This window comes from Protopterus annectens, chromosome 16.part0, assembly GCF_019279795.1.
Source record: "Protopterus annectens isolate FY-2018-M chromosome 16.part0, PAN1.0, whole genome shotgun sequence".
In the NCBI taxonomy this organism is placed as follows: domain Eukaryota; kingdom Metazoa; phylum Chordata; order Ceratodontiformes; family Protopteridae; genus Protopterus; species Protopterus annectens.
The window spans coordinates 506610893-506638843 of NC_056750.1; the positions used below are offsets into that span (position 1 = coordinate 506610893).

At 44.6% G+C, this 27951-nt stretch overlaps 1 protein-coding gene across 1 annotated transcript in view; it reads right to left on the reverse strand.

Annotated features, from left to right (window-relative positions):
• Positions 1 to 27951, reverse strand: part of VRK3 (VRK serine/threonine kinase 3) — a 1531785-nt gene that overhangs the window by 452934 nt on the left and 1050900 nt on the right. The window contains exon 3 of the mRNA XM_044058788.1: positions 754 to 894. Within this exon, the coding sequence (XP_043914723.1) occupies positions 754 to 894 (141 nt within the window). The remainder of the gene's footprint in view (positions 1 to 753; positions 895 to 27951) is intronic.

The window sequence follows — 27951 nt, forward strand, 5'->3', positions numbered from 1 at the left end:
GCCCCATTGTAGGAATGTCTCTGTGTCTGGAGGATTCTGCATGGTCTTCTTGTTATGGTTCTGGTATCAGTGCACCAGAATTGGGCACATTTTTATCCTGGGTCTTGTGCACCCAGCTATCTTTTTTATTTTTTAACCTACTTCTATCCATGATATATCCTATATAAAATACAGTCTATATATCAGAGTCATCTTGGGAAGATTTTGTGAAAAACAGGGTCCAGCTCATGAAGGTACCCACCAAGACATGAGGATAAATTCAGTTCCAGCAATACTACTCTCCTTTGCTTGCTGACTTGTCATCTCTTATGTTTGCCTATGTCTTGAGACATAACATAATAAAGATGCTTAAAAAATAAATAGAAAATACAAGCAAACCTTCTCTTCTATAACATATGGTCCACATTTAGAGATTTCTTCTATGGAAGGATAATGGCATGAAAGATGCAAGTAATTTTGCTACTGCACTGTGGCTGGTAGTGATTTTTATAATTCTTTTCTTTCTTATGTGAATTCATCTTTCCAAAATGTATACCTAAATATAGTATCTGTTACCAAGAATGAACAACCAGGATCATAATTCAAGCTCATCCAACAAGCTCGTCTACAGCACTGCAACATCCAACTAACAATCAACACACATTCTGAACAATAACCCAAGTGCTAGATATCGTGCTTGAACAAACAACCAGTGTCTGTGAATAAAAGGACTGTGTCATATGAAACAAATCTCTAGAACATACAGCACAATACCTTCATAAAGCACTCCATTTTCATCGTTTGCAACAAGCTTTAGTAGCTGCCAGCTCTTGGCATTAATGTCAGTAAGGATTTCGTTCTCTGGAAGAGGTTCCACAGCACTTCGTCTTGCACGTTTTCCTTGTGGACTTTTTCCTGGTAAAACAGAAAGAAAAAGATCCATTTAAACTGTAGGAAACCAAGAAGCTTATAAAGAAATCAGTCTCTGAGATCTCAAAACTAGACAAGTAATATCATTGCTTTTTCATCTACAGTGAGAAAAAATAAAAAATATTGCCATTGAGTGCAATCTGTTTCTTCAGCTGATGATGACATCACCCAGAACATAAACTTAAGTACTGCCACATAACAAACACAACTGCTCTAAAACAATTTAAACTATAATTTTTATATATGCCTGTAAAAAAAAATGCATATGTATGTGTGTCGGTGTGTGTGTGTGTGTGTGTGTGTGTGTGTGTGTGTGTGTGTGTGTGTGTGTGTGTGTGTGTGTGTATATACATACAAAGATACATACATACACACACAAATATATGTAGGTCGACTTCATATGAGCAAAGGCTCTTATAATCAAATCCCATATTATCAAAACAAATTGTACGAAACATCACAACAGCAAAAATTTAAAATGTTGAATCTCGCAATCGAAAGCTCCTCCCCAGGCATCTTTGACTAATCCATCCACCTACCTCTCTATAAATAAAATAAATCCTTCCATTACACCTACATAATAAAATAACCTACCTTAAATCTAAACCACAACTGCCTACAAGTCATAATTCTTCACATCTTTAAAGAAACACCACAAAAACATTTCAATACAACATACGCAATGCTATGAACCAATGAGAACTAACCAGACCCTCAATAATGTACATCTAAAACACATCTGTAAAACAAATAAAACAACTTTTCTTCCTTTGTTTTTGCAGCCCCCTGCACCCCTCATGCGGAGGGGATCCATCCCCACACCCACCGGAAATTAAATATACCAACTCAAAGATCTCACTATCTTGCATATAAGTTGATTATTTTTGATTACATGAGATTCAACATTTTAAATGTTTGCTATTGTAATGTTTTGTGCAATTTGTCTTGATAATATGGGATTCAACTATAAGAGCTTTTTGCTCATATGAAGTAGACCTATATACATATAAGATAACTTGTTTGCAGTTAAAAGCTTTCTCTAGAGGCTCCTTTAGCTGTTTAAAACTTTCATTTAAAGGCTCACTGCTGCCTTTCTGCTGTGAGAAACATTTCTGCAGTTTGTTTCCCACCCTCACTCCCTATTGGTATCTGTTCTTATAGTTGGTGGCTTTGTAGTTGCCCGCCTCTACTGTAAATTTGATCTGGGACTCTCCTTCCAGTCTAGTGTCATTACCTCCTTCTACCTAATACACGGAGAACATTTGAGAAGGCCAATCTTTCTGCTCCTCCTTTCTTTCCACTTAAAAAAAAAAAAAAATTCTAATCTTGTTTCCTGCCTTTCTTGTGTGTAGTCTAGTCTGGATACAGATTTGCTGTGTCCAGGACTATTTGTGGGCTTCTAAGCCCCCAAGCCTTTCTGTGTTGGAGGGAAGCCTTCTAGCTTAATTTTGTTTCTTAGAACTAGCCAGATTTTTAGTTTCAGTACTCAAGTCTGTTTCTTTGAGCTCAGCACTTGTTCAGAACTTACTGTAAGCACTAAATAATCTACAAATTACTACAGCACTCAACTTTCCTCACTGTGTAGAGGAAAACAGTTTCTAGTACTTAACAAATAAGTACATATCCAGGCATGTCTAAGGGTCAGCTCCCCGTGTTTTCTCCTGTCTACCTGATGAATCTGGGCATCTTGGGGCAATGCAGCAATTGCCTCATTTACACACACAACCCTCTCCTCCTACCACCCAACACTACAACCTGTGAGAGAAGCACTTATATAGCCAAACTGGAAGCAAAGCTCTCTTCACCCAAGTCTGGACTAGACAGTCAAGAGGAGAAGGTAAACACTTGTACCACACCACACTCGGCACGTAAGTCCCTCAAAACCTACACCACCAAAACACACACATAGAAACACAACACACACACCTACATTCACGGAGGCTCTCAGTAAAATCCTGCCCAAGCAACAGGGACCTCCAAAGCAGAAACATAAGCAACCTGCACCCCCCAACACAACCCAAATGACACATAGCCCACAAACTCAGTGTGCCACTCAACCACAGCCCATAAGGCATAACAACGTACCCAACACTCTAGTCATAGGTGACTCTATAGTCAGGCACACTGATGTTCCACTCACCCGCCTAAACAAGGAGAAAGTTACTGTCAGCTGCCTGTCGGGTGCCAGGATCTGCCACAAAACGCATGCACTCAGGTCACTCCACAACAAGTACAAATATGACTCTTTGTCCATGTTGGTGTAAATGACCTGAGACGTACCTCCCTGGACTACATGAAAAGGGACATGGAGGAGCTGTCCGATCTTGTAACCCAGGCAGGTATGACCCTAGCCCTGAGTAGCATCCTGCCATCACCCAGAATGATACCACAGTACAAGGACAAAATGACTGACTTCAACAATTGGCTAAACTTCTGGTGTCATTCTAAGGGGATCCAGTATCTGTCTGCCTGGGATGACATGATCGACAAACCACGATGCTTTGCTAGAGATGGCCTGCACCTGCCACCCCTGGGACTCCGGATACTGGCCAAGGCTCTAGCCACCCCTATAGTGCCTTTTTTTAGGCAAGGTTCAAATGACAAATTCACCATTGTAACAGGTACAAGCAAGAAGAATCTGAGGGTATTGCTACTCAATGCTAGAAGTCTAAACCTCAAAATGCACTCACTCGAGGCACTCCTTAAAATGGAGAACATCGACATCTGTGCAGTGACAGAGACCTGGTTCAAGGCTCCAGAGAGTACCCCTGCATTACCAGGCTATAATTCCTACCACACCTTTCAGCCACCTAACCTGGACGAAACACTAAAGGCGGAGGCATGTCCATATTCTTTAAGGATATCCACACCTCCAGGCTAGTTGCTCAGCATAATGCATCCGAGATTATCCAAGTGCAACTAACTCTGGGCAAGACTGCAAACAAAATTGTAGCTTGCTACAGATCCCCCACCATACCACAGGATTTCCACTCCTCAGTTCTTGATACACTGGAAAATATTAGGGTACAACCCAACACCCTAATAATGGTCGATTTCAACTACCCCACCATTAACTGGGAAAACTACTCATGTACCAACTCTTGTGCTCAACATTTTCTGGAATTCATACATTCCAATGTCTTGGATCAACTTATCCACACCCCCACCAGGGGCAGCAATATCCTACACCTGGTTATTACCAACATGGGCAACCGGTGCTCCACACCAGAGGTCAATTCCTCGTTGGTCAGATCCGACCACAAGCTAATCACCCTAAACATCCACATCCCTCACCCACCCCCCATTAGGGAAACTACAGTAAAAAATTACTCCAAAGCCAACTTCACACTTCTTAAGATAGAAGTGGCAAACTTCACGACACCCATGCTGATGGACAATAGAGGTATGACTGCTGAATCCTACACAAATGCACTTTATAAGAACTTACACGAGTGCATGGATCGTGCAATCCCCAACAGAAACAAGATGCTATCCTCCAAAAAAAGGAAGCCAATCTGGTGGTCCCCTACCATAAACAAACTCTACAACAGAAGAAACTGTTGGGGGAAAAAAAAAAAAAAAATCCCATGATTGGAGAAACTCCCTGGTCAGCCTCAGTAAGAAGCTGAGATCCCTCATAAAATCCTACAAAGCTAGTTACAAAAACAAAATCGCCACTGACTCGAAAGACAACCACAAAGCATTCTATAGCTATGTCAAGAATCTCAATGGCAACACTCAGATCTGCTCTGAGTTACAGCACAATGGCACTAAATATACAGAACCAAATGATATCGCCAACATCCTGGCAGATAGGTTCAGTGCTAACTTTACCCCCCTGTCATCCCCTAAAGGGCCCATCTCTATACCACAAGAAAGCAAAGTTTCTGTGATCACGGCTGCACAGGTACAAAACACACTATCCAAAGCCAGGAACACAGCATCCATGGGACCTGACAACATCCCAGGCTGTGTTCTACATGAACTACAGAATGAACTGGCACTCCACCTAAGTACCATGTTCAATCATAGCCTCACTTCAGGCTGTGTGCCCACTGAATGGCGCACAGTGATGGTTATCCCACTCCACAATGGGGGAGCCACCACAGACCCCAGAAACTATCGCCTCATTAGCCTAACGAGCCTGGTCTGCAAGGCTATGGAACATATCAACATGGAGCTTATAAACAATGACATTGGTAATCTCCAAACTCAGGACCCCACCCAGTTCGGGTTTGTAAAAGGCAGATCAGGTCTCCTAAACCTGATAGACTTCATTGAAGCAGTCATCAAAGCCGTAGATGAGGGTAAGGTGGTTCACACAGCCCATCTAGATCTCGCCTTTCGACACAATCCCCCCACTCTGGAATTATAGATAAACTCACTAAGCTAGGTATAAATCCCTATGTCACAAGATGGGTTGCCAACTGGCTCACTGAGAGAACCCACACTGTGAAAGTAGCAGACTCCAAATCCAACTTCAGACCAGTGATGAGTGGAATACCACAGGGATCAGTCCTGGGTCCTCTCCTGTTTTGTATCTACTTCTCTGAAGTACAGGCTAACACAGAAGGTCTTTGGCTAACGAAGTTCGCAGATGACTGCAAACTAGGAGCCATAATCAAAACTCCAAAAGATGTGGACATCCTACAAAAGGGCCTCGCTGAGACACATGCCTGGTGTCAAAGCCATGGCCTCAAGCTCAATGCCAAAAAGTGCACTGTCATCCCTTTTGGTAAACACTCTGTACCCATGAACTACCGGTAGTCTAAACACCGAAAGTGTGATAAGAGACCTTGGGACACAGGTGGACAGTAGTCTCTACTTTGATAATCACATCGCCACAGTAGTCAGGAAATCCTTCTATGTGGCACACCTCATCACAAAAGGTTCCTCATCCAGGAAAAAAGAGGTCATTGTTCCCCTCTACTCGTCACTCATTAGACCCATTATTGAGTACAATGCCCCTTTTTGGTATGTGCCTCAAGACATCTACAACAACTGGAAAGACCGCAGAAATACCTCACAAAGAGGATTACCGGCCTCAAACAGATGCCCTACGCAGACCGTCTCAAAAAACTGCAGCTTTACTCCGTCGCATATCACCTACTCAGAGGCAATCTCTGCCTAACACACAAAGCTATGTCAAACCCAGAGCTTTTAGACATGCTCCACTTAAAGAAATCCCAATCCCTAAGATTTACACGCTCTAGGGACCTACACCTTGTCACCACAATAAACAGAACATGCTGGAGGGATAGATTCCTGTCTCAGAGACTTCCCATACTCTGGAACAAACTACCTATCTATATCAAACAAAGTTCCTCATTAGCACTCCAAGAAAAATCTTGATGATTGGATGAGAGAAAGGAAATTCACCCCTGGGATCACTTCTATGGCTCTGCTCGACAGTGGCACAGGAAAATAATTTTCTTGGGTGGCGAAAGCCAGGGTACCTTTTGGCTAGGCTTATATAGGCCCTAGGGCCAATAGCTTAGTACCTACCTATGAACCTATAAGATATATAGATACACACACACACACACACACACACACACACACACACACACACACACACACACACACACACACACGTCTATATGTATATAACTACATACATGTAATACCCCCCTTCTTGTACAATTTTCCCTAGAAGAATAACCAGATCTCTTTCTTCTATAAAACTAACAACAGTGCTTTCCCATTCTGGTTCCCTTTCCATCTACCTTCCACTTGAGTATACCCCCCCCTTTTTTTTTTTTTACCCTTTCAGCACTTCCACCTACTAGCAGGGGCGGCTCACGCTATAGGACTGCAGCCCCCCCCACCTGTAGAAAGAAAAAAAAAAAGAATAAAAACAAATCGTGAGTCCCCCCACCTGTAAAAAGTAATAAGAAAAAAACTGCGAGTCCCGGAACTCCGCGCATGCATGCTTGGAGCTCCTGGTACTCAGAACTCCAGACTGCTGTGTTAGGCAGTCCGGATAGGAAAGAAAGGGATCTCCGCCCTGCCAGCCCAGAAGTCTGTGCGGTGATGACTGCACAGACCGGAAGGACACCGGACTGCATCACCCGCAGGCTGGAGGCTCCAGCCTACTCTCGTCTCATGGGGAAACCAGTACAGCTTGCACAGGCTGCTACAGAGGACGGACGGTTGATATGTATAGAGTGGGCTGCTGCAGAGGTTGGATTCAGGCTGCTATGGAGGAAGAGGATTTTGATCTACTGCTATGGAGGAGGAGGAACAGAGTTTGATTGGGTGCTATGGAGGTAGGGTGTGTGGTTCAGGACTGATCTGGCTGCTATGGTGTGTGTGTGTGTGTGTGTGTGTGTGTGTGTAATGCCCCTGTTGCTACATACTGGTGGCTACACAGAACACATGGTGATGGGTACAGAATACTCGGGCTTGAACCCTGTACCTTGGTTGCAAGTAGTAGGGGCCTGAATTCCATACCCACCACCATTTGTAAAAAAAATGTGCAGGTTTTTGAATCATATTTGTTCTGTTCCTCATAAAATCTGTAGTTTCTGTATGTTTGTTGTTCCTGGCAAAGACAGTAGTGCAGTGGTGCACTGGTAGCATTGTTGCCTGACAGCTACAGGTTCTCTTGTTTGATTCTTGGCTGGGGTGCTTACTGTGTGGAGTCTGTGTGTCTTCCCATATTACAAAGACATGTGTCTGGAGTGTTTCTCCCTGCTCTGCTGAAAATTGCCCCCCCCCCCCCCCCCCCCCGAGTCAGACTTTCCTGGTTAACAAATGTTAAATAAAAATAACAGGCATTTGAATTTTAGACTTCATATTCTTCAGAAAGTACATGACCTTTTATTCTAGCAATTTTCTAAGTTTATAAAATGGATATTTGAAATTTGTCCTTATTTTTGAGACTGTATTCCCACATTATTGGCTTCATCCAGGTTTTTTGTGCTAAGGTTAAGAGCTATGGTGAAAACTGAATTCAATGAATATGTTTGGAGGCTGTATTCCCCCATTACTGGCTTTGTCCATGTGTTTTTTGCTAGGAGACTGAGAGGTATGGTGAGAACTGAATACGTTTGGGGGCTGTATTCCCCCTTTATTGTTTTTGTTCAGGTGTTTTGTGCTAAGAGGTTGACAGCTATGGTGAGAACTGAATTCACTAAATGGTAGTCATTTAAGTTTCAGTCTTCCTTTTTTTCACAAAACAGCTGATTTGGCATAGTGGTATGTTGCTCTTACTGTTTTGCACAGGATTCCCCTGGGTTCAAGACTTGGCAGTGAAATGTATAGTGGTAACACAGCATTTTATTGTAGCAACTTTCAAACATCATACAAGCACTGTTTAAAACATGTCCCTGTTTTTTGGGCTTTTATCCCCCCACCCAATAAATTTTGTCTTTTTCCAGATTTCTTGTTCATAGGTAGATACTAGGCTATCTGCCCTAGGGCATTTATAAGCCTAGCCAGAGTGTATTTGGCTTCCGCCTCCCTATTAGATTAGCCTACTGTGCCTCTGTAAAGTAGGTCACAGAAGATACCCTTTTAAGATTAGTTTACTGTGCCTCTGTCTAGCAAGGACACAGAAGAGATCCCAGGGGTGAATTTGCGATTTCCCATCCACGCGTCCAGATTTCGCTTGAAGAGGGTCAGCGAGGGGCTATGTCTAACATGAATTGGGATTCTATTCCAGAGTGAGGGGAGCCTCTGGGAAATGAATCTGTCCCTCCAGCATGTCCTATTTATTTTTGTGCTGAAGTTTAGGTCCCTGGAGCGTGTAGCTCTAAGGGACTTGGATTTTTTGAGGTGGAGCATGTCCATTAATTCTGGGTTTGACATGGCTTTGTATGTCAGGCATAGATCACCTCTGAGTAGGCGGTAAGCAACTGAGTAGAGCTGGAGTTTCTTTAGTCGAGCTGCATAGGACATCTGTTTGTAGCCCATGATCCTCTTGGTGAGGTACTTTTGGGGTCTCTCCAGTTGTTGCAGGTGTAGGGTAAGGTACATCCCAAAGGGGGCATTGTATTCAATTATGGGCCTGATGAGTGATGAGTAGAGGGGCACAATGACCTCTCTTGATCTAGATGCGAACCCTATCGTGATAAGGTGGGCTATATAGAAGGTCTTTCTAACAACTTTGACCATGCGATTATCAAAGGAGAGATTACTATCTACGTTGGTCCCCAAATCTCTAATTACTTCTTCCGTACTTAATGGATTACCACCTATGTGGTAATTTGTGGGCACCTTATTTTTCCCAAAGGGGATGACTATGCACTTTTTAGCATTTAGCTTGAGGTCGTGGCTCTGGCACCAAGCATCCGTCTCTGTGAGGATGCTTGTGTCAGATGGAGATTCGATTATGTCCCCCAGTTTGAACTTTGTCAGCCATAATCCCCCCGTGCTAGCCTGAACCTCAGAGAAGTATATACCGAACAAGAGAGGTCCCAGAACTGAGCCCTGTGGGACGCCACTTGTAACTGGTTTGGATTCGGACATGGGACCTGCGATTCTGACCATGTGGGTTCTATCTCTGAGCCAGTTTGCAACCCATCTTGTGATATAGGGGTTGATATTTAAGCTGGTAAGCTTATTTATGATGCCTGAGTGGGGTATTGTGTCGAAGGCTTTTGCAAGGTCCAGGTAGGCTGTGTGGACTACCTTGCCCTCATCTATGGCTTTGGTAACTGTTTCAAAGAAATCAACTAGGTTTAAGAGGCAAGATCTGCCCTTAACAAAGCCGAATTGGGTAGGGTCCAGTGTCTGGAGGCTCCCAATGTCTTTGTTTATGAGTTCCATGATAATACGCTCCATAGCTTTACAGACCAGACTAGTCAGGCTTATAGTGCGATAGTTTCCGGGGTCCGTTGTGGCACCACCTTTGTGGCTCCAGTCGACCATGATTTTGTGAGGGGGGAAGGGCAGCAAACTCAGACAGCCCCAGCTGAACTATACCCCTCAACTGTCCAGATTTTTGCAGAATTAATATATTTTTGGTTTGTTCCTCATAAAATGTGTGGTTTTCTGGCAAATCATTTAGGAATGAAGCCACTAAATAATGACAGACATTGAGTTTCAGATGTTATAACCTTCAGGAAAATGCATGCTAAAAGCAAGACCTGTTATTCTATCAACTGTCTTAAGTTTATACAAGAGCAATTAATTTTTAGTACTGTGTTTATGTCCCCCCCCCCCCCAATATATTTATTTGGCCTTGTCCAGATTTCATGCATTAAGAGGTTGAGACGTACGTGCAAATAAATCGCTTTATAGAATCAGGAATATCCAAACCTCTCAACTGTCCCCTAATTTTGGCTCAAAATAATTCTCTCCCCCTAATAACCCCTCCGCAAAATGGCAATTTTGGAAGAAAACGTGGAGGGTTTACAATTATAAATAACTGTAATGATCAGAGTTATAGATTACTTTTATTTCAGAAATGCATGTAGATGCTCTTATTTTGTCAGCTGTTCAAGTTAACAGTACTAATATTAAAAAGGTGTCCCTTCTTTGACAGGTTCCCAGCTGTATTGTGTGGCAATGTTATATTTTTGCATCACATTTTTGGTCTGTTTTTCATAAAATTGTGGTTTTCTGCCAAATTAGTGGCAAATCATTAAAGATTGAAGTTAGAAAATAATGGCAGACATTTGAGTTTCAGATTTCATACCTTTCAGAAACGTCATACTAATGGAAGACCTACTACTATTCTATTATCTTTCTAAGTTTATAAGAGCAATATTTAAAAATTGTCCTTATTTTTGGGCCGGTGTCCCACTTATGTGCATGGCTTTGTACAGATTTCTTGCTCTGAGGTTGAGAGGTATGAGTGTCAGAGCCATCACCCCGAGACATTTCAAATTGTGACATACATGTTGCACCCCACTTCCCGTTGTAGTGACTCTGGATGTGCCCAAGCAAGGCAAGGAGCAGTTATGCAGTTTAAGTGTGCAGAGTATTCCCCCATCCAAGGAAGACACAAGTACGACAGTGGCTTTTCATCTAACCTTGATTTTGCAGAATGTTCTGGTTTTCGGTCATATTTTTATACTGTTGATTTATGCTTATTATTATTCAGAAAATGCATGCTGTTGCAGTGCCCTGTTGCTTAGTGTTTAAGTACCAATGCTTTAATGACCATCTGGTAAGCTTGTCTGAGATTGTAATATGCAAGTAACCTTTAATAAGCATATTGTTAAATAATTACAAACACTGAAAGCCTTTTTGTTGTTGCCATGCAGAGAATATTTACATAACTAGATAATGTACAAGCCTTGGGTATTAAATTGCATATGACAGTATTTGTAATAAAGGACAGGATTACAGTATTTTCAGAAGCTCATTACATCTGTTGGAGATTTTCAGTCATCTTTGCAGGCTTTACCCGTAAAGTAAACAAAATGCCAATTTATCATCTGTGGTCCATAACCTGTGCAGTAATCCTTTAAGCAATTTATCTTGAGCTTGTTTCTTGTTTTCTGTTCATTTTTGACTTTGATCATGTTTTCCCCATGAAACAAGTAGATAGTTGTTGTCAGGCAGCAGGTCTTTTTTGGATAAACATTTTTACAGGTCGGGGTATCACAGAGATCTCTACTTTCAGCATGTTACTTGGTACTTTTATAAAGCTGAATAGAAGTTATAATTAGAACTGCAGTGCAAGGAGAAGCTTGTTTTTTTATACTTGATTTTGACTAGTATTCCAGTAATGTATTTAAAAAGCAATTTATTTTTTCATGCCTCACAACCTTTTTGTTTCCATCTAGATATTAAGAAAGATGTCATGTAGCCAATGCACTGAAATATTTTTTTCTTCTACACTTCATTTTGTCTTGATTGGACTCTAGTAATGACAGTATGGCACCCAGGGCAGCATATTTAAAGTTCCAGTTGTTGTGTTTTTGAGCATAGCCCCACATCTTTCTAGTTGCCCACACCCCCTCCCATTGGCCACACCCATTCAGCTGTCTCCTGCAGCCCTCCTTTAATTTGAAGTCACCAGCCGTCACTGCCTACTAAGTGCATTATTACACTGAGCAGACTGATTAGATTATGTCCTTCTCTATTCAGCTGAATTTCTGAATTTGTTATTATATACAAGAATTTATATAGAACTGAATTTGTTATTATTTATAAGAATTTATATAGAACTGTAAAGTGCTGGAAGAAAGAAACTTAACAGTATCAAAAAAATCATTTACACTAACTCTAGCAACTATCCTTGAAAATATCCAATATTTCAGCTGTAATTTCTTTTAACTGCAACCGTTTCAAAAAAAAGAAAGACAACCTACTAAATTCCTGAACTTGCTCTTGCACTGACCCAACTTAAACTATGTCTCCCTCTGTTGTAACAAACCCCTCCTTCCTCTTACTCTTTTCCTCTCCACCGGTTGCCTAAAATTATTTTAATCCTGTGCCTGTTCCAAGAAATAGGCTGTAGTTCCTTTAAACTTCCTATTCACCTTCAATCCAGACCATTTTTTGATTGTTTTTTTATGGCCACAAGCATAATGACCGACTCTGTCTGCTCTGTTCACCCTCGCTTTGGTCAGGCTCTGTCCGCACCCCTACCCCAGTTCCCACCCAACCCTGCTATACCTAAACTTATTCCAAATAGCCACTTCCCTGAAGTAAAGCAATCCTATCACAGCTAAGATGCATCCAAATTTATACTGTTCAATTGCCCAATTAAACTGTATCTTGCTAACTGTCATATATCATACCCTACTTGTTTAACTACCTGCTACTTTACATCTTTTAGTGTAACATAACAAGTCATAACTAGAAAAAATAGTTTAAATCCCCCACATATCAAAACTCCGTTACAACTAACCCAAAACATTACTTTAACTTAGACATATCTGAAACAGTAGTAAGCAATATAATAACTTTATACCCATCAATCCTGCTATTTATATCTATTACAGCTCACATAACCTCTTACCATACAGAACTTAACACACAATCTATGTACATTACCTCCTTCCCAGACCCATTACACATACAAGTCTAATAACAATCTTAATTTAGAAACTCTAGACCTAACCATCCCAAACTTTAACGGCACCTAAATACTGTTTACTAAGCTAACAATAAATCCAAAGAAACATTTGAACATAGTGAGAGCCTATATCCCACCTGGAAACAATCTGACTACTCTAGAACACATCCTAAGCAGGACAGCAACATCCTCCATCAGGAAACAATTATAATGGATGACTGAAGTGGACTGGCTCTCCTGTAGCTCTCAAAATCCCACTGACCACATTAACCTACATGGTTACTCACAAACAATCCAAACCTGTACTAGGATCAAATAAATATTCAATCCTAGACTGGATCCTTACAAACAGGCCACATTTATCTCTATACTCTGGCTCTCTCCCAGACAGCCTCAATGACCATATTCCAACTTACATTCTCCTACATTGAATAAATCTACAAAAACTTACCATCTACCATCAAATCCGTGAGAAGAAAAAATTTATCCCCCAAGATTTCATAAAAAGAAGTTATGTACTTACCATAACGTTCCATGTTTGTAGTCCATCTCGGCTACATTCTTGCTGGATGGGGTTCGGAGCAGATATTCAGCTCCGACTCAGCCGATACTAAAGCTCAGCTTTTACTGGCTCGAGGCTAACCCCTATCCCATGATGCCTCAGTGCAATTCTCCAGATCTTGTTTGCAAGAAAGCAATAAGTACCTATTAGTTATGAAACTATCAATAACTGTGTACATACAGACAAAACATTGCGTAACATTATCTATGCCAGATGGCCAACAACTACAACCAGGTCAGACAGCATAAGTATAGTCCACCAGATCCTCCAGGAACCAAAAGGGGGTCGGAGGGAGGGACACAAGAATGTAGGCGAGATGGACTACAAACATGGAACGTTATGGTAAGTACATAACTTCTTTATGTTATGTAGTCCCATCTCACCCTAATTCTTGCTGGATGGGACAGCGTCCCTAGCACCTTTATCCCGGGTGGCTCAAGTGAACAGACTCTTCAGCACAGTGGACCCAAAGGAGGACCTGTCCCGGGAGGCCAAATCCAATTTGTAATGAGTGACAAAGGTATGTGGTCTTGCCCAAGTAGCTGCTGCACAAATAGTATCAATTGGGGGCCTAGATCTAAAGGCACATAAAGTTGAAATTGCTCTTGTACAGTGGCCTTTTACTTTTGTCAGGTAACTGCCAGCAGTCTGGTAAGCAAAGGAAATGCAATCTGAAAGCCATTTTGAAACCTTAAAAACAGACCAGCCTTTATTTTTGTCCGAAAAGGAAACAAATAATTGATCTAATTTTCTAAATTCTTTAGTCCTGTGTAGGTAAAAACCTGAAAATTCTGTGGACGTCTAATTGGTGCAGCCTGTATTCAGATTTATTAGAATGATTTGGAAAAAACACTGGCAGCTCAATAGTAGTGTTAAGATTATGTTCTGAACATTCCTTGGGAAGAAAGGAAGGGTTAGTCCTAAGGGAGACTCTATCCTTGTGGAAAACAATGTAACGAGATCGAATAGTAAGAGCTTGCGTTCTGAGACTCTCCTAGCAGAGATTATGGCTACTAAGAACAGTGTTTTCCAAGATAATAATTTCAGATCCGATGAAGAAGAGGGCTCGAAGGGTGAAGAAATTAAGGATGCGAGAACTTAAGTTTAGGTCCCAGGGTTCTGGTGGCTGTTTGATTGGAGGCCTGAGAAGGAGAACTCCCTTCAAAAAGTTTTTTCACAAACAGTGGGACATGATGGGATTTCCCATGAAGCCAAAATGATAATTAGAGATGGCAGCTAACTGAACTCTAACTATAGCGGCTGCAGCTCCGTCATGAAAGATGGACGCAAGGAAGGACAAAATAGATTCTATAGAAGCTGTATAGGGATCTAAGCCTTGGTTTACAGCACAAAAAGAGAACCTTTTCCATTTGCTGGAGTATAACTTCCTAGTGGAGGGCTTGTGGGAGGAAATGAGAATGTGTTTGACTGAAGGAGAGAGGGAAATGCACCTGGCTATTCATGGAACTGGAGCAGCCATGCTGTCAATTTTAGGGTGTGGATGGTCAGATGGAACTGCCCCAATTGATAAATCAGGAGGTCTGGAGATGGTTCCAGACTCCATGGTTCCTCCAATAGGTAGGGCCACAGGAAGGGAAACCAGACTTGACGATACCGGTAAGGAGCTATGAGGATCAGGGTACTCCTCAACTGTTTTGCTTTCTGTATTACCTTTGGAATGAGAGGAAAAGGTGGGAAGGCATAAAGGAGTCCCGGGGGCCAATCGTGGACTACAGCATCCATGGGTGACATCCCCAGATGGGGAATTAGGGCAAAGTAGCTGCTGCATTTGGTGTTCAGATGTGTGGCGAATAGGTCGCAGCAAGGCTGGCCCCATCTGTGAAAGAGCTCTTTCCCAACTTCAGCATTCAGGGACCACTCGTGAAGCATGAGGATTGTTCGACTGAGTTGGCAGCTATCACACTGGACTTCCCCAGGATGTGTGTTGCTACCAGTAAGCGTTGAGTGTTCATCACCCATTTCCAAACTCTTAAAGCTTCTCTGCAAAGTGGATAAGATTTGGTTCCCCCTTGCTTGTTTATGTACCACACGACAGACATGTCTGACTGAATCGCAATTGTCCCGGTGGGAATAGAACTGTGAAGTGCTTGCAATGCATATAGCACCGCTCTCATCTCCAGAACATTGATGTGCAAGTGGTTTTCATGGTTCTGCCAAGTACCTTGGACCGTCATTCCCAGATAATGCCCCCCCCCCACCTATCTGGGAGGCGTCCATGGTCAAAACTGCATTTTCTTGAGGGAGAACAAGTGGACGACCTAAGAGAAGTCGATCTGTATGCAACCACCATGTCAGATCCTTCTTGCAAGTGTTTGTAATGAGAATCTGATGAGACAGGGGAAGATCCTGCATTGACCATTGTGCAGACGGGCTAGAGGAACTAATAGAATGGAGGAAGTCATATTCCCTAGGACCTGAAGGACTACCCTGGCCTGAACTTTGTGACCGTTTAGCAAAGATCTGACTTGGTTGCATAATGAATCTACTCTTTCTGGTGTTAGTCTTGCTGACATGGTGGTTGGGTCGAATTCTGAGCCTAAGAATACAACATGCTGCAATGGAGATAAGGCTGATTTTTTTAGGTTGACTGTGATGCCTAAACTGGCGCACAAGGATAAAGTCTCATCTCTGGTTCTGATCAGTTGATGCTTGGTGGTAGCAATGAGGAGCCAGTCGTCTAGGTACAGAAATACCTGGAATACTTGACATCTCAGGTGAGCCGTTACCACTGCTATGAATTTGGTGAACACTCTGGGGGCTGTAGTGAGGCCAAAGGACAGTGTTCAAAACTGAAAATGACTGGCTCCCAGCCGAAAGCGTAAGGGTCTTCTGGAGCGCCTGTCCATTTTGGGTCTATATTAGATCAGCAAACACTTAAGCTAACGCTGATTGATCGACCTTATTTTAGCAAAAGTTAAAAATATCGAAGCAACAGAAACTCAAATTGTTTCATAGGGAAAGAATTCGGTTGTCCATTTCTGTTGCTTCTGTATTTTCAGTGCTGTGGTGGAAAGTTACGGGTCAGATTCAGGTAAGTGTGCAATTGTGTGGATGCGAGTGTTAGGGTGGGTTAGGTGAGTTAGGGTTAGGGCTCGGGTTAGGTATGTGTGCGATTGTGTGGACATGAGGGTTAGGGTGGATTTAGGGTTAGGGAGCGGGTGAGTGTGCGATAGTGATGGACCTTAGGGTTAAGGTTTGGGTTAAGTTAAGTGGATAGTTAGTGGCATGCACATAGTTTAGTGTAGGGTTAGGTGTCAGATTTTAGATGTATGTGTGTAGATTTCTGTTTGTTTGGTGTGCTTGTGTTGTGTGTTATGTGTTTTGGATCAGCGATTTTTTCCCCTAGGAAAAAAATCACTGATCTGACAGTTCGAGATTGTAAGCTTTTGCTTACATAAGGTCGATCAATCATCGTTCGCTGATCTAATATAGACCCTCCATTTTGATGTGGTGTTGTGTCCTGAAGATCTATTGACCACATCCAATCGTCTTTCCCAATAAAGGAAAATATCAACTGCAGAGTGATCATTCGGAACTTCGATTTCTTTACGGAATTGTTGAGTTTGCTGAGACCTAAAATTGATCTCCAGTCCTGTCTTTTTTGGAACTAAAAAGAATCCCAAGTTCCGGATCCTATTTGCTCTGTGGGGACTTATTGGATGTCTCTGTTTTGCAGCAACGAGATGACCTCTGATGTTGCACGGTCTAGATGAATGGGTGGCACATCTGGAAGACACCGGTTTACCAGGGGATCGGAAACAAAGGGAATCAGTAACCTCTGGATATTACGGTGACCTAGAATTGATCTCCAGCCCCCCCCCCGTCTTTTTTGGAACTAAAAAGAATCGTAAGTTCCGGATCCTATTTGCTCTGTGAGGACTTCTTGGACGACTCTTTTTTGCAGCAACAAGATGACCTCTGATGTTGCACTGTCTAGCTGAATGGGTGGCACATCTGGAAGAGACCGGTTTACCAGGGGATCGGAAACAAAGGAATCAGGTAACATCTGGATATTATGGTTTGTACTCAATGGTCTTGTGAAATGTTTTGCCAAACTCTTGAGTACAGCGATAGACGACCCAGACTGCCTCCAAAGACGGACAGTCGGGCAACCCCTCAGGGTCAATGGAAGGGACGGTCAGAGAAGGTTTCTCTATCTCCCTGGTGTTGCGGACCTCCTCTGCCGCAAGGATGGCGTCTTCCATTATATCCTCCCCCTCTGCCCCTAGGGGAGGGTTGACCTTGCGCCTGAGGGAAACCTTTTTGGGATTTACGGAACTTTTAGTTATGTACTTACCATAACTTTAGATGTTTGGGATCCATCTCGCCTACATTCAGTACTGATGGGCTCGGAGCCGATCCCTCGGCTCCGACTCGGCATGCTATGCTATAGAGCGAGGCCTCTCATTGGCTGAGCTATTTCTTATCCCAGGATGCACCACCACTAATCCCCCAGATCTTGTTTGTCCGCATTCATGCACACATACACGACTTGTTTATATAACATTGCCAGATGTTTCAAGATGAAACAGGATTCGGACTTTCTGATATCCTCTGATCTCCAAGGAAGGGGGAAGGAGGGTGGGTTATTGGGAATGTAGGCGAGATGGATCCCAAACATCTAAAGTTATGGTAAGTACATAACTAAAAGATGTTATGTGATCCTATCTCACCTACATTCAGTACTGATGGGACAGCGTCCCTAGCACCTAAATCCTGGGTGGCTCACTGGAAAACACTCCTGAGCACTGTGGAACCAAATGAAGCTCATCCTCTAGATGCCACATCCAATTTGTAGTGAGAAATGAAAGTGTGCGGGGAGGACCACGTAGCCGCAGCACAAATGTCACTAATGGCAAGCTTAGAATGGAATGCTATTGAAGTAGCCATAGCTCTTGTAGAATGAGCTTTGACAGAGGTAGTAAGCTCTATATTAAAGGAAGAATAAGCTTGAGTAATACAGTCCCTGATCCATTTGGCAATAGTGACCTTTGTGACGGCTTTGCCCAATTTATTGTCCGAAAAGGATACAAACAACTGATCTGTTTTCCTTGTTTGTTTGGTCCTGTCTAAATAAAAACGCAATTGCCTGTGGACGTCTAATGTGTGGAATATGTATTCCGCTTTGTTAGAATACTTCGGAAAGAAGACTGGAAGTTCTAATGACTGTTGTAGGCAGAAACTGGAACAAACCTTAGGGACAAATGATGGATTTGGCCTGAGAGATACTCTATCTTTGTGAAAAACCAAGTACGGAGGTTTTACAGACAAAGCTTGAAGCTCTGAAACCCTCCTGGCAGAAGTAATCACCACCAGAAAGGCAGTTTTCCACGATAGAAATTTTAAATCACATGTTGCTGCCGGTTCGAAGGGGGAGGAAGTTAAGGCGCGTAACACTACATCGAGATCCCATGGAGGAGCAGGATGAGAAATCGGAGGTCTTAAAAGCGCAGCACCTTTCAAAAAGGTCTTACACAATCTGTTGCTCATTAAAGATGGGTTTATAGATTCGTGAAAATTGGAAATAGCTGCCAATTGAACTTTGATGGTTGAGACTGAAGAGCCTTGGTTGAAAAGGGAAGTTAGAAATTTCAGTACTTCTGATACGGGAATAGTGATGGGATCCAGACCCCGGAGTTGAGCCCAAATAGCAAATCTTTTCCATTTGCTAGAATACAATTTTTTTGTAGCAGATTTGTGGGCAGAGGATAAAATGTGTACAACTTCCGGATCCAAGGTATGATTCCTGACTATAGTCGGAAAAGGAGGAGCCAAGCCGTCAATTTTAAGGTGTGTAGGGACTGGTGGAATAGTCCCGACTGATGAACCAATAGGTCTGGGATCTGATCCAGGAACCATGGATCTTCCAGTGCATATTTCCGAAGATAGGGGAACCATACCTGACGAGGCCAGTAAGGAGCAACTAAGATCATTTTGCTCCCCAAGAGAGACGCCTTTTGGATCACCCTGGGAAGGAGAGGAACTGGAGGAAAAGCATAAAGCAAGCCGGTGGGCCACGGACGGGCTAGTGCGTCCATAGGGCTCTTCGGAGCCGGGTCAGGGAGAAGAACTTTTGCACTGCATTCAGCGGAGTCGCGAAGAGGTCGCAACACGGAACTCCCCATTTGCTGAAAATCTGATTTGCAACTGTAATGTTCAGAGACCACTCGTGTGGAGAGAGGATAGTTCTGCTCAGTCTGTCGGCTATCACATTGGACTTGCCCGGGATATGAGTCGCCACTAGAAAGCGTTTGGTCGACACTGCCCATTCCCAAACTCTCATGGCCTCTCTGCAAAGGGGATAGGATCTGGTCCCTCCCTGTTTGTTCAGGTACCAGACCACTGACATGTTGTCGGAGTGAACGGCAATTACGCCCTGAGGGAGGTAATCGTGAAGGGCTTGAAGGGACAGAAGCACCGCCCTCATTTCTAGGATGTTGATATGAAGTAGGGTCTCTTCCGAATGCCATTTGCCTTGGACTGACCTGCCCAGGGAATGCCCCCCCCCACCCCATCTGGGAGGCGTCCGTGGTCAAAGTGGCCACAGGAGGAGGTGGAACAAAGGGTCGTCCCTGATCCAGATTGGAGGGCACCAGCCACCAGCGAAGGTCCCGTTTGCAGGTTTCCGTGATCCATATGAGGTGACTGAGAGGGAGTTCCTGAAAGGACCACTGAGTTGAAAGAAGCCACTGGAGAATTCTCATGTGCAATCTTGCTAGGGGAACTAGAAGAACCGTGGCGGACATGGATCCCAAAAGCTGCAAGATCATTCTGGCTGGGGCTTTGGATCTGGGAAGTAAGGCTCGAACTTGAGCCTGTATGGTTTGTATCCTGTCTGCAGGTAGATAGACCCGCATACGGTTTGAGTCTATCTCTACTCCGATGAATCTTATGCGTTGAGATGGCAGCAACACAGACTTTGGCCAATTGAAGGTGATTCCAAGGGAATTGCCCAGTGATATTGTGGTTTGTAGGCTCCGCAATAGTAGATGCTTGGAGGTGGCAGTTAGGAGCCAGTCGTCTAGATACGGAAACACCTGGAATCCTAGACTTCTCAGGTGAGCAGTCACGACCGCCAAACATTTGGTGAACACCCTGGGGGCTGTGGTGAGACCAAAGGGCAGCGCGCGGAACTGAAAATGACTGCCTCCTAGGCTGAAGCGCAGATGTCTCCTGGACGCTTGATGTACCATGATATGGTAATAAGCGTCCTTGAGATCTATGGAGCACATCCAAACACCTTTCTCCAACAGTGTGAGAATGGATTGTAGGGTGACCATTCGGAACTTGGACTTTTTGACTGAACGGTTTAGAATGCTGAGATCCAAAATGGGCCTCAAGTCCCCGGTCTTTTTTGGCACCAAAAAGAATCTTGAGTAAGTCCCTAATCCGATCTGGTCTGCGGGGACCGGTTGGATGACTTTTTGCAGCAGCTTTGAAACTTCTGAGGCTGCAGTTTCCCGTTGACTGGGTGGCGGGTCCGGGATTTTTTTGGACTGAGGTGGAGAGTGAGAAAAGGGGATGGCGTAACCTCCGGCGATAATTCAAAGCACCCATTGGTCCTGAGTGATACCTTCCCAGGCTTTTAGGTGCCTTGAAAAACGACCCCCGACTGGTTCCGGAGCTGCACAGTCGGGCAATCCCTCAGGGACTGAGAAAGGCTGAAGAGCCACGAAAGGACTTGCGGTCTCCAGTGTTGCGAGGGCCTCTGCCGCCTCTGGGACGGCGTCTTCCAGAAGAGTTTCCCCCTCCCCTGCCTCTAGAAGGGGGATCGTCCTGCTGTGAGGGGTAAGACTTCTGAGATCTACGGAACCACATTTTCCCTCCTCTTTTAGCCTTGGGGTAAGGCCGAAAGGGAGTGGAAAATCGTGCCCCTACGGCAGTCAAAGTCTTACCTTCTTGCTCGCAGCGGGTCAGTGTGTCCTTTACCTTGGGTCCAAACAAAGAGGACCCATCAAAGGGGGCGTCGGCAAAGGAAGACTTAAAGGCCTCTGCAAAATGAAACAGGCAGAGCCAGGCTTGTCTCCGTAGAGCAATGCCTGTACCCGCCGCTCTACTCGCCCCTTCGGCCGCATAGGAAATGAGCCTCATGGACGAGTTTGATATGGACGACAGCGTAGCCAGCTGAGAGCCAACCGTCTGGGCCAGCTGTTCAGGCAGGTTACCCAAGAGGGTATCTGAAAGTTCTTTAATCGGATCCCTCTGAAATCTGGTAAAGCGCGTGAGATAGTTCAGGGACCTCAAAGTAAAGGCCGCTGAACTTAGCGTGCGCTTGCCGTACCGATCCATGCTCCTAGACTCCTTATTAGGAGGATGGACAGACGTCGAAGCCTCTGCTACATCTTGCTGGGTAGCAGATGCCACCACCAAAGCATCTACAGCCACACCTTCCGTCAGAAACTCTTTTTCCGGGGGTGCTGACAGGAACTTATTAGGACGAGCAGGCACCGGTTCCACAGAGTCTGGGTGTTCCCACGCCCTTAGACAGATCAAATCCAGGAGCTCGAAGGGTGGAGACACCCAGGAGGCGGAGGGCTGAGCCCCAAAGGCCTTAAGGAACACCGACTCATCAGCAGAAGGGGGTTTGGATTGCCAGCCGCCTCGTTGTTTAAGGGCTTCGAGGATGTCTGCAAAGGAGACATCATCTGACGACTTAGGGGACCCCTCTGCATCATCGAGATCAGTGTCTGATGTAAGAGACTCGTCAGGGGAGTCAACGTGCTTCCTCTTGCACGATCTTTTCCTGGGGGGTTCCTCCGAAGAAGCTTCAGAGGGACCTCCAGGAGGGGGGGAACCCCCAGTGGGGGTAACCTCAGGCCCCAGGGCTCCGCTGTCTAAGGACAGGGGGACTGCCAAAGACCCATTCTCAGTATGCAGGGAAGGAGCTGGGGAGACTGTGGAGGTAGCCAAAGAAGATTTGGCTAACGCACTCCTCATGGCCCTGAAGGCGGGACCACCAGAATCCTGGGAAGGTCCCACCTCCGTGGCCACAACGGTAGACGGCACCCCCGCAGCCGACGCACCGAGAGGAAGGCTTGGGACCGAAAACATCAGTCCCGAAGCGTCCCCCCCAGGGCCAACAGAAGAAGTCCGCGTACCGAACTCCGACTCAAGAGCCGGAGTTGGAGTAAGGGTCGGGCCCGACCCGAAAACCTCCATCGGCTCCACCAGCACCGGCTCCAACGATGCCGAGGCTGTTGGAGGAACTATAATAGCAGGGTGGACCATCGGCTCCGAAGCCGAATGGGCTGGAGCCGAAACTAACTTTTGGAACACCGGAGACTGGAAAAGTCTTAGGAGCACCCTGTCGATGCCCGAATCAGACATCTTGGAGGATCTAGATGACACCGATCGGGTCCGAACCGACTTCTCCATCCGCTCCATAGGACTAGGGGACCGGCTCCGAATGGATTCGACCACTATCGGTTCCGAGGGAGACCTCAAAACAATTTCCCTCGGTGCCGAGGAGGACTTCGGCGCCGAAGGGGAAGAGTCTGAGCCGGCAACCCTCATCGGTTCCAAAATCAGTGGAGCCGATGAAGGTGACCCGCCTCTCGATGCCCCAGACCTCGGCTCCGAAACCAGAGGGGTCGAGACTGGAGGCATCGAGGCAGACCGTTCCGCCCTCGGCTCCGAAGTCCGTGGAGCCGATGGAGAAGCCTGCCTAGGTTTTTTGGCAGTCGGTTCCGACAGACTGGTCGGAGCCGACGCTTTTTTCTTTTTCGTAGGAGAGGAAGAGGAAGACAAGGCCTCCTCGAAGGAGGGCTTAATCAGTCCTTTTAATATTAATTTATTCTTCCTCTCCTGGAGGATTCTAGAAGAAAAGGCGTGACACACGCTACAGGACTCCTGTAGGTGCTTGGCGCCAAAACAATAAACGCACGAGGAGTGGTCATCCGTTATGGACATTTTGTAACCACACCTCGCGCACTTTTTAAACCCAGAGGGTCTATGTTCCTTAGACATGCTGACTAACACTAAGAAACAACATTTACCACAAAGAAAGTGAAAACTAAGTTTTTTTTTTTTTTTTTTTAAAAGACAAAACTCAATGTCAGAGAATAATCCACAAATTAGTAACACAATCACTGAAAATGAGGGTCAAGACCCTCTAACTTAAGCAGGTACTTGACCTCCTGGAAAAACAAACACGCTAGATAGGAATAGGGGAAGGCCCCTCTAACTTAAACGGGAAACCTTCCCTTAACAAAAAACACAATTTTTCTCAACAAAATTTTCCAAACACACTCATACAACAACAATAGCTGTTAAAACAGCTTTTGGGTTCAAAATAGCAAAATTTCTGACAGGAAACTTTGAATAAAACAGTACTTAGCCCAGCCAAGTTTGAGACCACGTCCTAGCTTGTAAGCGGCAAACGAGATCTGGGGGATTAGTGGTGGTGCATCCTGGGATAAGAAATAGCTCAGCCAAGGAGAGGCCTCGCTCTATAGCATAGCGTGCCGAGTCGGAGCCGAGGGATCGGCTCCGAGCCCATCAGTACTGAATGTAGGCAAGATAGGATCACATAACATCCACATTTTCCCTTCCATATGACCCTTGGGATAGGGTCTATAAGGAAGGGAGAAACGGACTCCGACAACAGATAAGGTTTTCCCTTCCTGCTCACACCTAGTCAAGGTCTCTTTCACCCGAGGTCCAAAAAGAGATGAACCATCAAAGGTTACGTGGTTAAGGAAGACTTGAAGGAGTCCGTGAATTTACAAAGATGCATCCAAGAATGTCCCCTCAGAGAGATTCCTGCTGTGGCTGCCCTACTTGCTCCATCCGCTGCACAGGAAATCAGCCTCATGGAGGAGTTAGCTATCGACGTAAGGGCGGAGAGCTCCGCAGAAACCTTATCCATGGATATCTCCCAACTCCTTCAGGAGATCCCTCTGAAGACGAGTGAAATGGGTAAGGTAGTTCTGCGATCTTAAGGTAAATGTCGCTGAAGAGAAGGTACGCTTTCCATACCTATCCATCGTCCTGGACTCCTTGTTAGGAGGATGGATGTTGGAAGATGTCTCTGACAACTCCTTCTTTGTGGCCGCTGCTACCACCATAGCATCAACAGGGAGCCCTTTGGAAAGAAAGGACTCATCTTCTGGTGCAGTCATAAATTTGTCTGGCCTCCTCGGGACAGGCTCCACTGTGTCTGGAGAGGTCCAGACTTTCAGCAATATGACCCCCAAGAGCTGGTCATAAGGCAGTGTCACCCAGGAGGTGGAAGGTCGGGAACCAAAGGCCTCAAGATACACCGATTCATCCTCAGTAGGGTTAGAGGTCTTCCAATCACCCCTCTGCCGAAGGATTTATCAGATGTCAGAAAAGGAGACATCCTCAGAGGGGAATCTAGGGGGCCCTTCTAATTCCTCCAAATCAGTGTCTGATGTGACAGACTCAGGTGAGTCAACATGCTTCCTCTTACAAAATCTCTTCCGAGGGAGCTCTCCAGTGGGATAATCTGAGGAGGTCTCGGAAGAGGGGGCATCTCCAATGGGGGCTGCTTGAGTCTCTGGTTCCCTATGCTGTGGGGGTGGCAGGGGAGAAGTGGTTGCTGCCAGCTGCTGGTGAGACATCAATTCCAAGGGTATGGCTTTTGCAGAGGATAAAGCCTTCTCTATTGCTTCGAAGGCACCCACCCCCCGCGCTCCGAAAAAGACCTCCGCTCTGAGGAGAATGATGGTTGGCTCCGAGCAAGGGGGAATGACTCAGAAGCAGATGTGGGAACCGAGCTGAGCCGAAGCGCAGAGAGGGAGTGTCAGTTCCGAAGAAAACCCAGGGTGACTATCCCCCTCAGAGTCGACTCGAGAGCGTCGGCTCCCAGATCCCTCGGCTCCTGACTGAGCCGATGAGGCTAAAGTTATCGGTTCTGAGGAAGCAGGAAGAATCCTCAGAACCGAAGGATCCAACATCGAGGAACCTGAAGTGATTGGCTCAGACAGCAAAGCAGTTGGAGGAGGAGCAGTGGATTGCAAAAGGGTTGGCTCAGAAGCCTTTGGGTCCGAAGGGGCCAATTATCTAGCTAGAGCTGGGTCAGAAAGCAACCTCTTCACCACCCACTCGATGTCCTCATCTGAGAGTGCCTTGGAAAAGTGGGTGGAGACAGAAGGAGATCTCCTCCTCTCCAAAATAGGAGATCTCAAGGGAGATGAGACAGGGTCAATCTCAAGTAACTGTCTCTGTACCAAAGGTTGCCTGGGCACCAAAGAGACCAACAGCACCGAGACAGAAGAAGCAGAATTAGAGCCAGAACTCCTTGGCTCCGTCGCTTTGGACTTTTTTGACGGTTCCGAAGCTGGAGCCAAAGATTTTTGTTTAGCAGTCTTAGGAGCTGTCTGCCCAAGTTCCAGCTGTTCCTGGAAGGAACTGGTCATGAGACCCCTATCAGTTTGTTTTTCCTCTCGTTCAAAACCCTGGTACTGAAGGCATGGCAAAAGGTACAGGGCTCTTGTGAGTGGACTTCACCTAAGCAGTACACACAGCTAGTGTGACTGCCTGTCAAAGACATTTTCTGTGAACATTTATCACATTTTTTAAACCTCGAAGGGCGCTTGTCCTTGTGCTCTCTGTCCTTATCCTTAGACATAAGAACAACTAATAAAGCTACCTAGAAAAGATAGACACCAACGCTACCTATACTAACAATACTATCTACAGAGGTAAAAATGCCAACAACAATAAAGATAGAAAAAGGAAAGATTCTACATTTTTTTTTTTTGGAAGAAACATGCAGGGAGGAAAGGCCATCTAACAAACAGGCAACTATGGCCCTCTAACTGAAATGGGCCATACAATCCTATGGGGGGGTAATAGGGGTCAAACACTCTGTACAATCACACAATAAAGCTACTAACTACAAGGAGTAAAAGATGAAGAAAGGTGGTGAAAAAACATTTAGTAAATAAATCTACTGGCTTTCGCGGCAAACGAGATCTGGGGAATTGCCATGAGGCACCATGGGATAGGGGGTTAGTCTTGAGCCAATAAAAGCTCTTGAGCTTTAGTATTGGCTGAGTTAGAGCCGAATACTGGCTACGAACCCCATCCAGCAAGAATTACGGCGAGATAGGACTACATAACATCTAATTTTAAAAAATGCAACTGGGCATCACTCAAAGATCACCCTTTAGATACTGCAGTTGAATACTTGAACTCAACCTCCAACATCCTAAACATCTTGGCCGCCTTGAGCAATAAGGATAAAATCTAATTATGCCCTCTGGCTAACCAAAGAAACAAGATCTCTGTTAAAAACTAGAGATAAGGTCTGGGAGAAATGGCTCCATGACAAAACTACAACAAACATATCTTGAATTACAAAATAAAGCTAAAAAAATATTAGATGGGACAAAATAAATTACTATAACAGTGTTCAACCAAAATAAATCAAAGAAACCCATATAAATTCTGGGCTGCCAGCAAAACAAATCCTGCTGCTAGGATAGTACTCCCCAACACACACCGATACTAAAGACATCACAGACTCGCAATTTAATAGATACTTCACTGAATCCATACTAGCCCTCAAAAACAATAATTGTTGTTCCCCTACCCAGACTCACATAGTGCCCACACTAGATCCCAATAACTTCTCTTTCCATCCTGTCCCAATAAACACCATAGTTAAATATCTCAAAAAGGCTTAAACCTACTACACTTGCTGCCGACTATCTACCCGCCGAATACCTAAAAATCAGTGCAGAGGCAATATCCTATCCAATATCCTTATTAATAAATCGATCCATCTCAGAACAAGTCCCTAAAATTTGGAAAGCATCACATATCATCCCACTACATAAAGGTGGAAACCCGACAGAATTGTCAAATTACTGGCCAACAGCTATACTATCACCAACATCTAAAATACTTGAGAGATGCATCCATTTGCAAATCTTAAACTATGTAATAACTAACAATCTAACACCCAGCATGATTTCCGTCCTAATCATAGCACTACAACCTCCCTTGCTAACTTTACTAACATTATTAACCACCACCACAATGATGGCAATTTAGTTTCCTCCATCTTTCTTGATCTGTCCAAAGATTTTGATACAGTCTCCCATTCTAATCTCTTGACTTTACCCTCAGAACTTAAACTTACCCATTGTGCACTTACTTGGTTCCAGCAATATCTAACTAGATGCCAGCAAGCTATAAAACAGCAACAAAATCTCTCTTGATTACTGCCTGTAACCTTGGGAGTACCACAGGGATTTATTCTGCACCTCTCCTTTTTTATTATCTCGACTAACAATCTTCACCTCACTTGCCTCCACAGTTCAATATGCAGAGGATTCCACCCTTTGTGCCATCCCAACACTACAAAAACTCCAAAAAAATCACCTTGCAGTCATTTAATACTGCGGAATCTTGGCTAAACAATGCACAACTTATACTTAACCCTACCAAAACAAAACTCATGCTCTTTTATCCAACTAGAGCAGACACCCACCCACCACTCACCATCTCATCA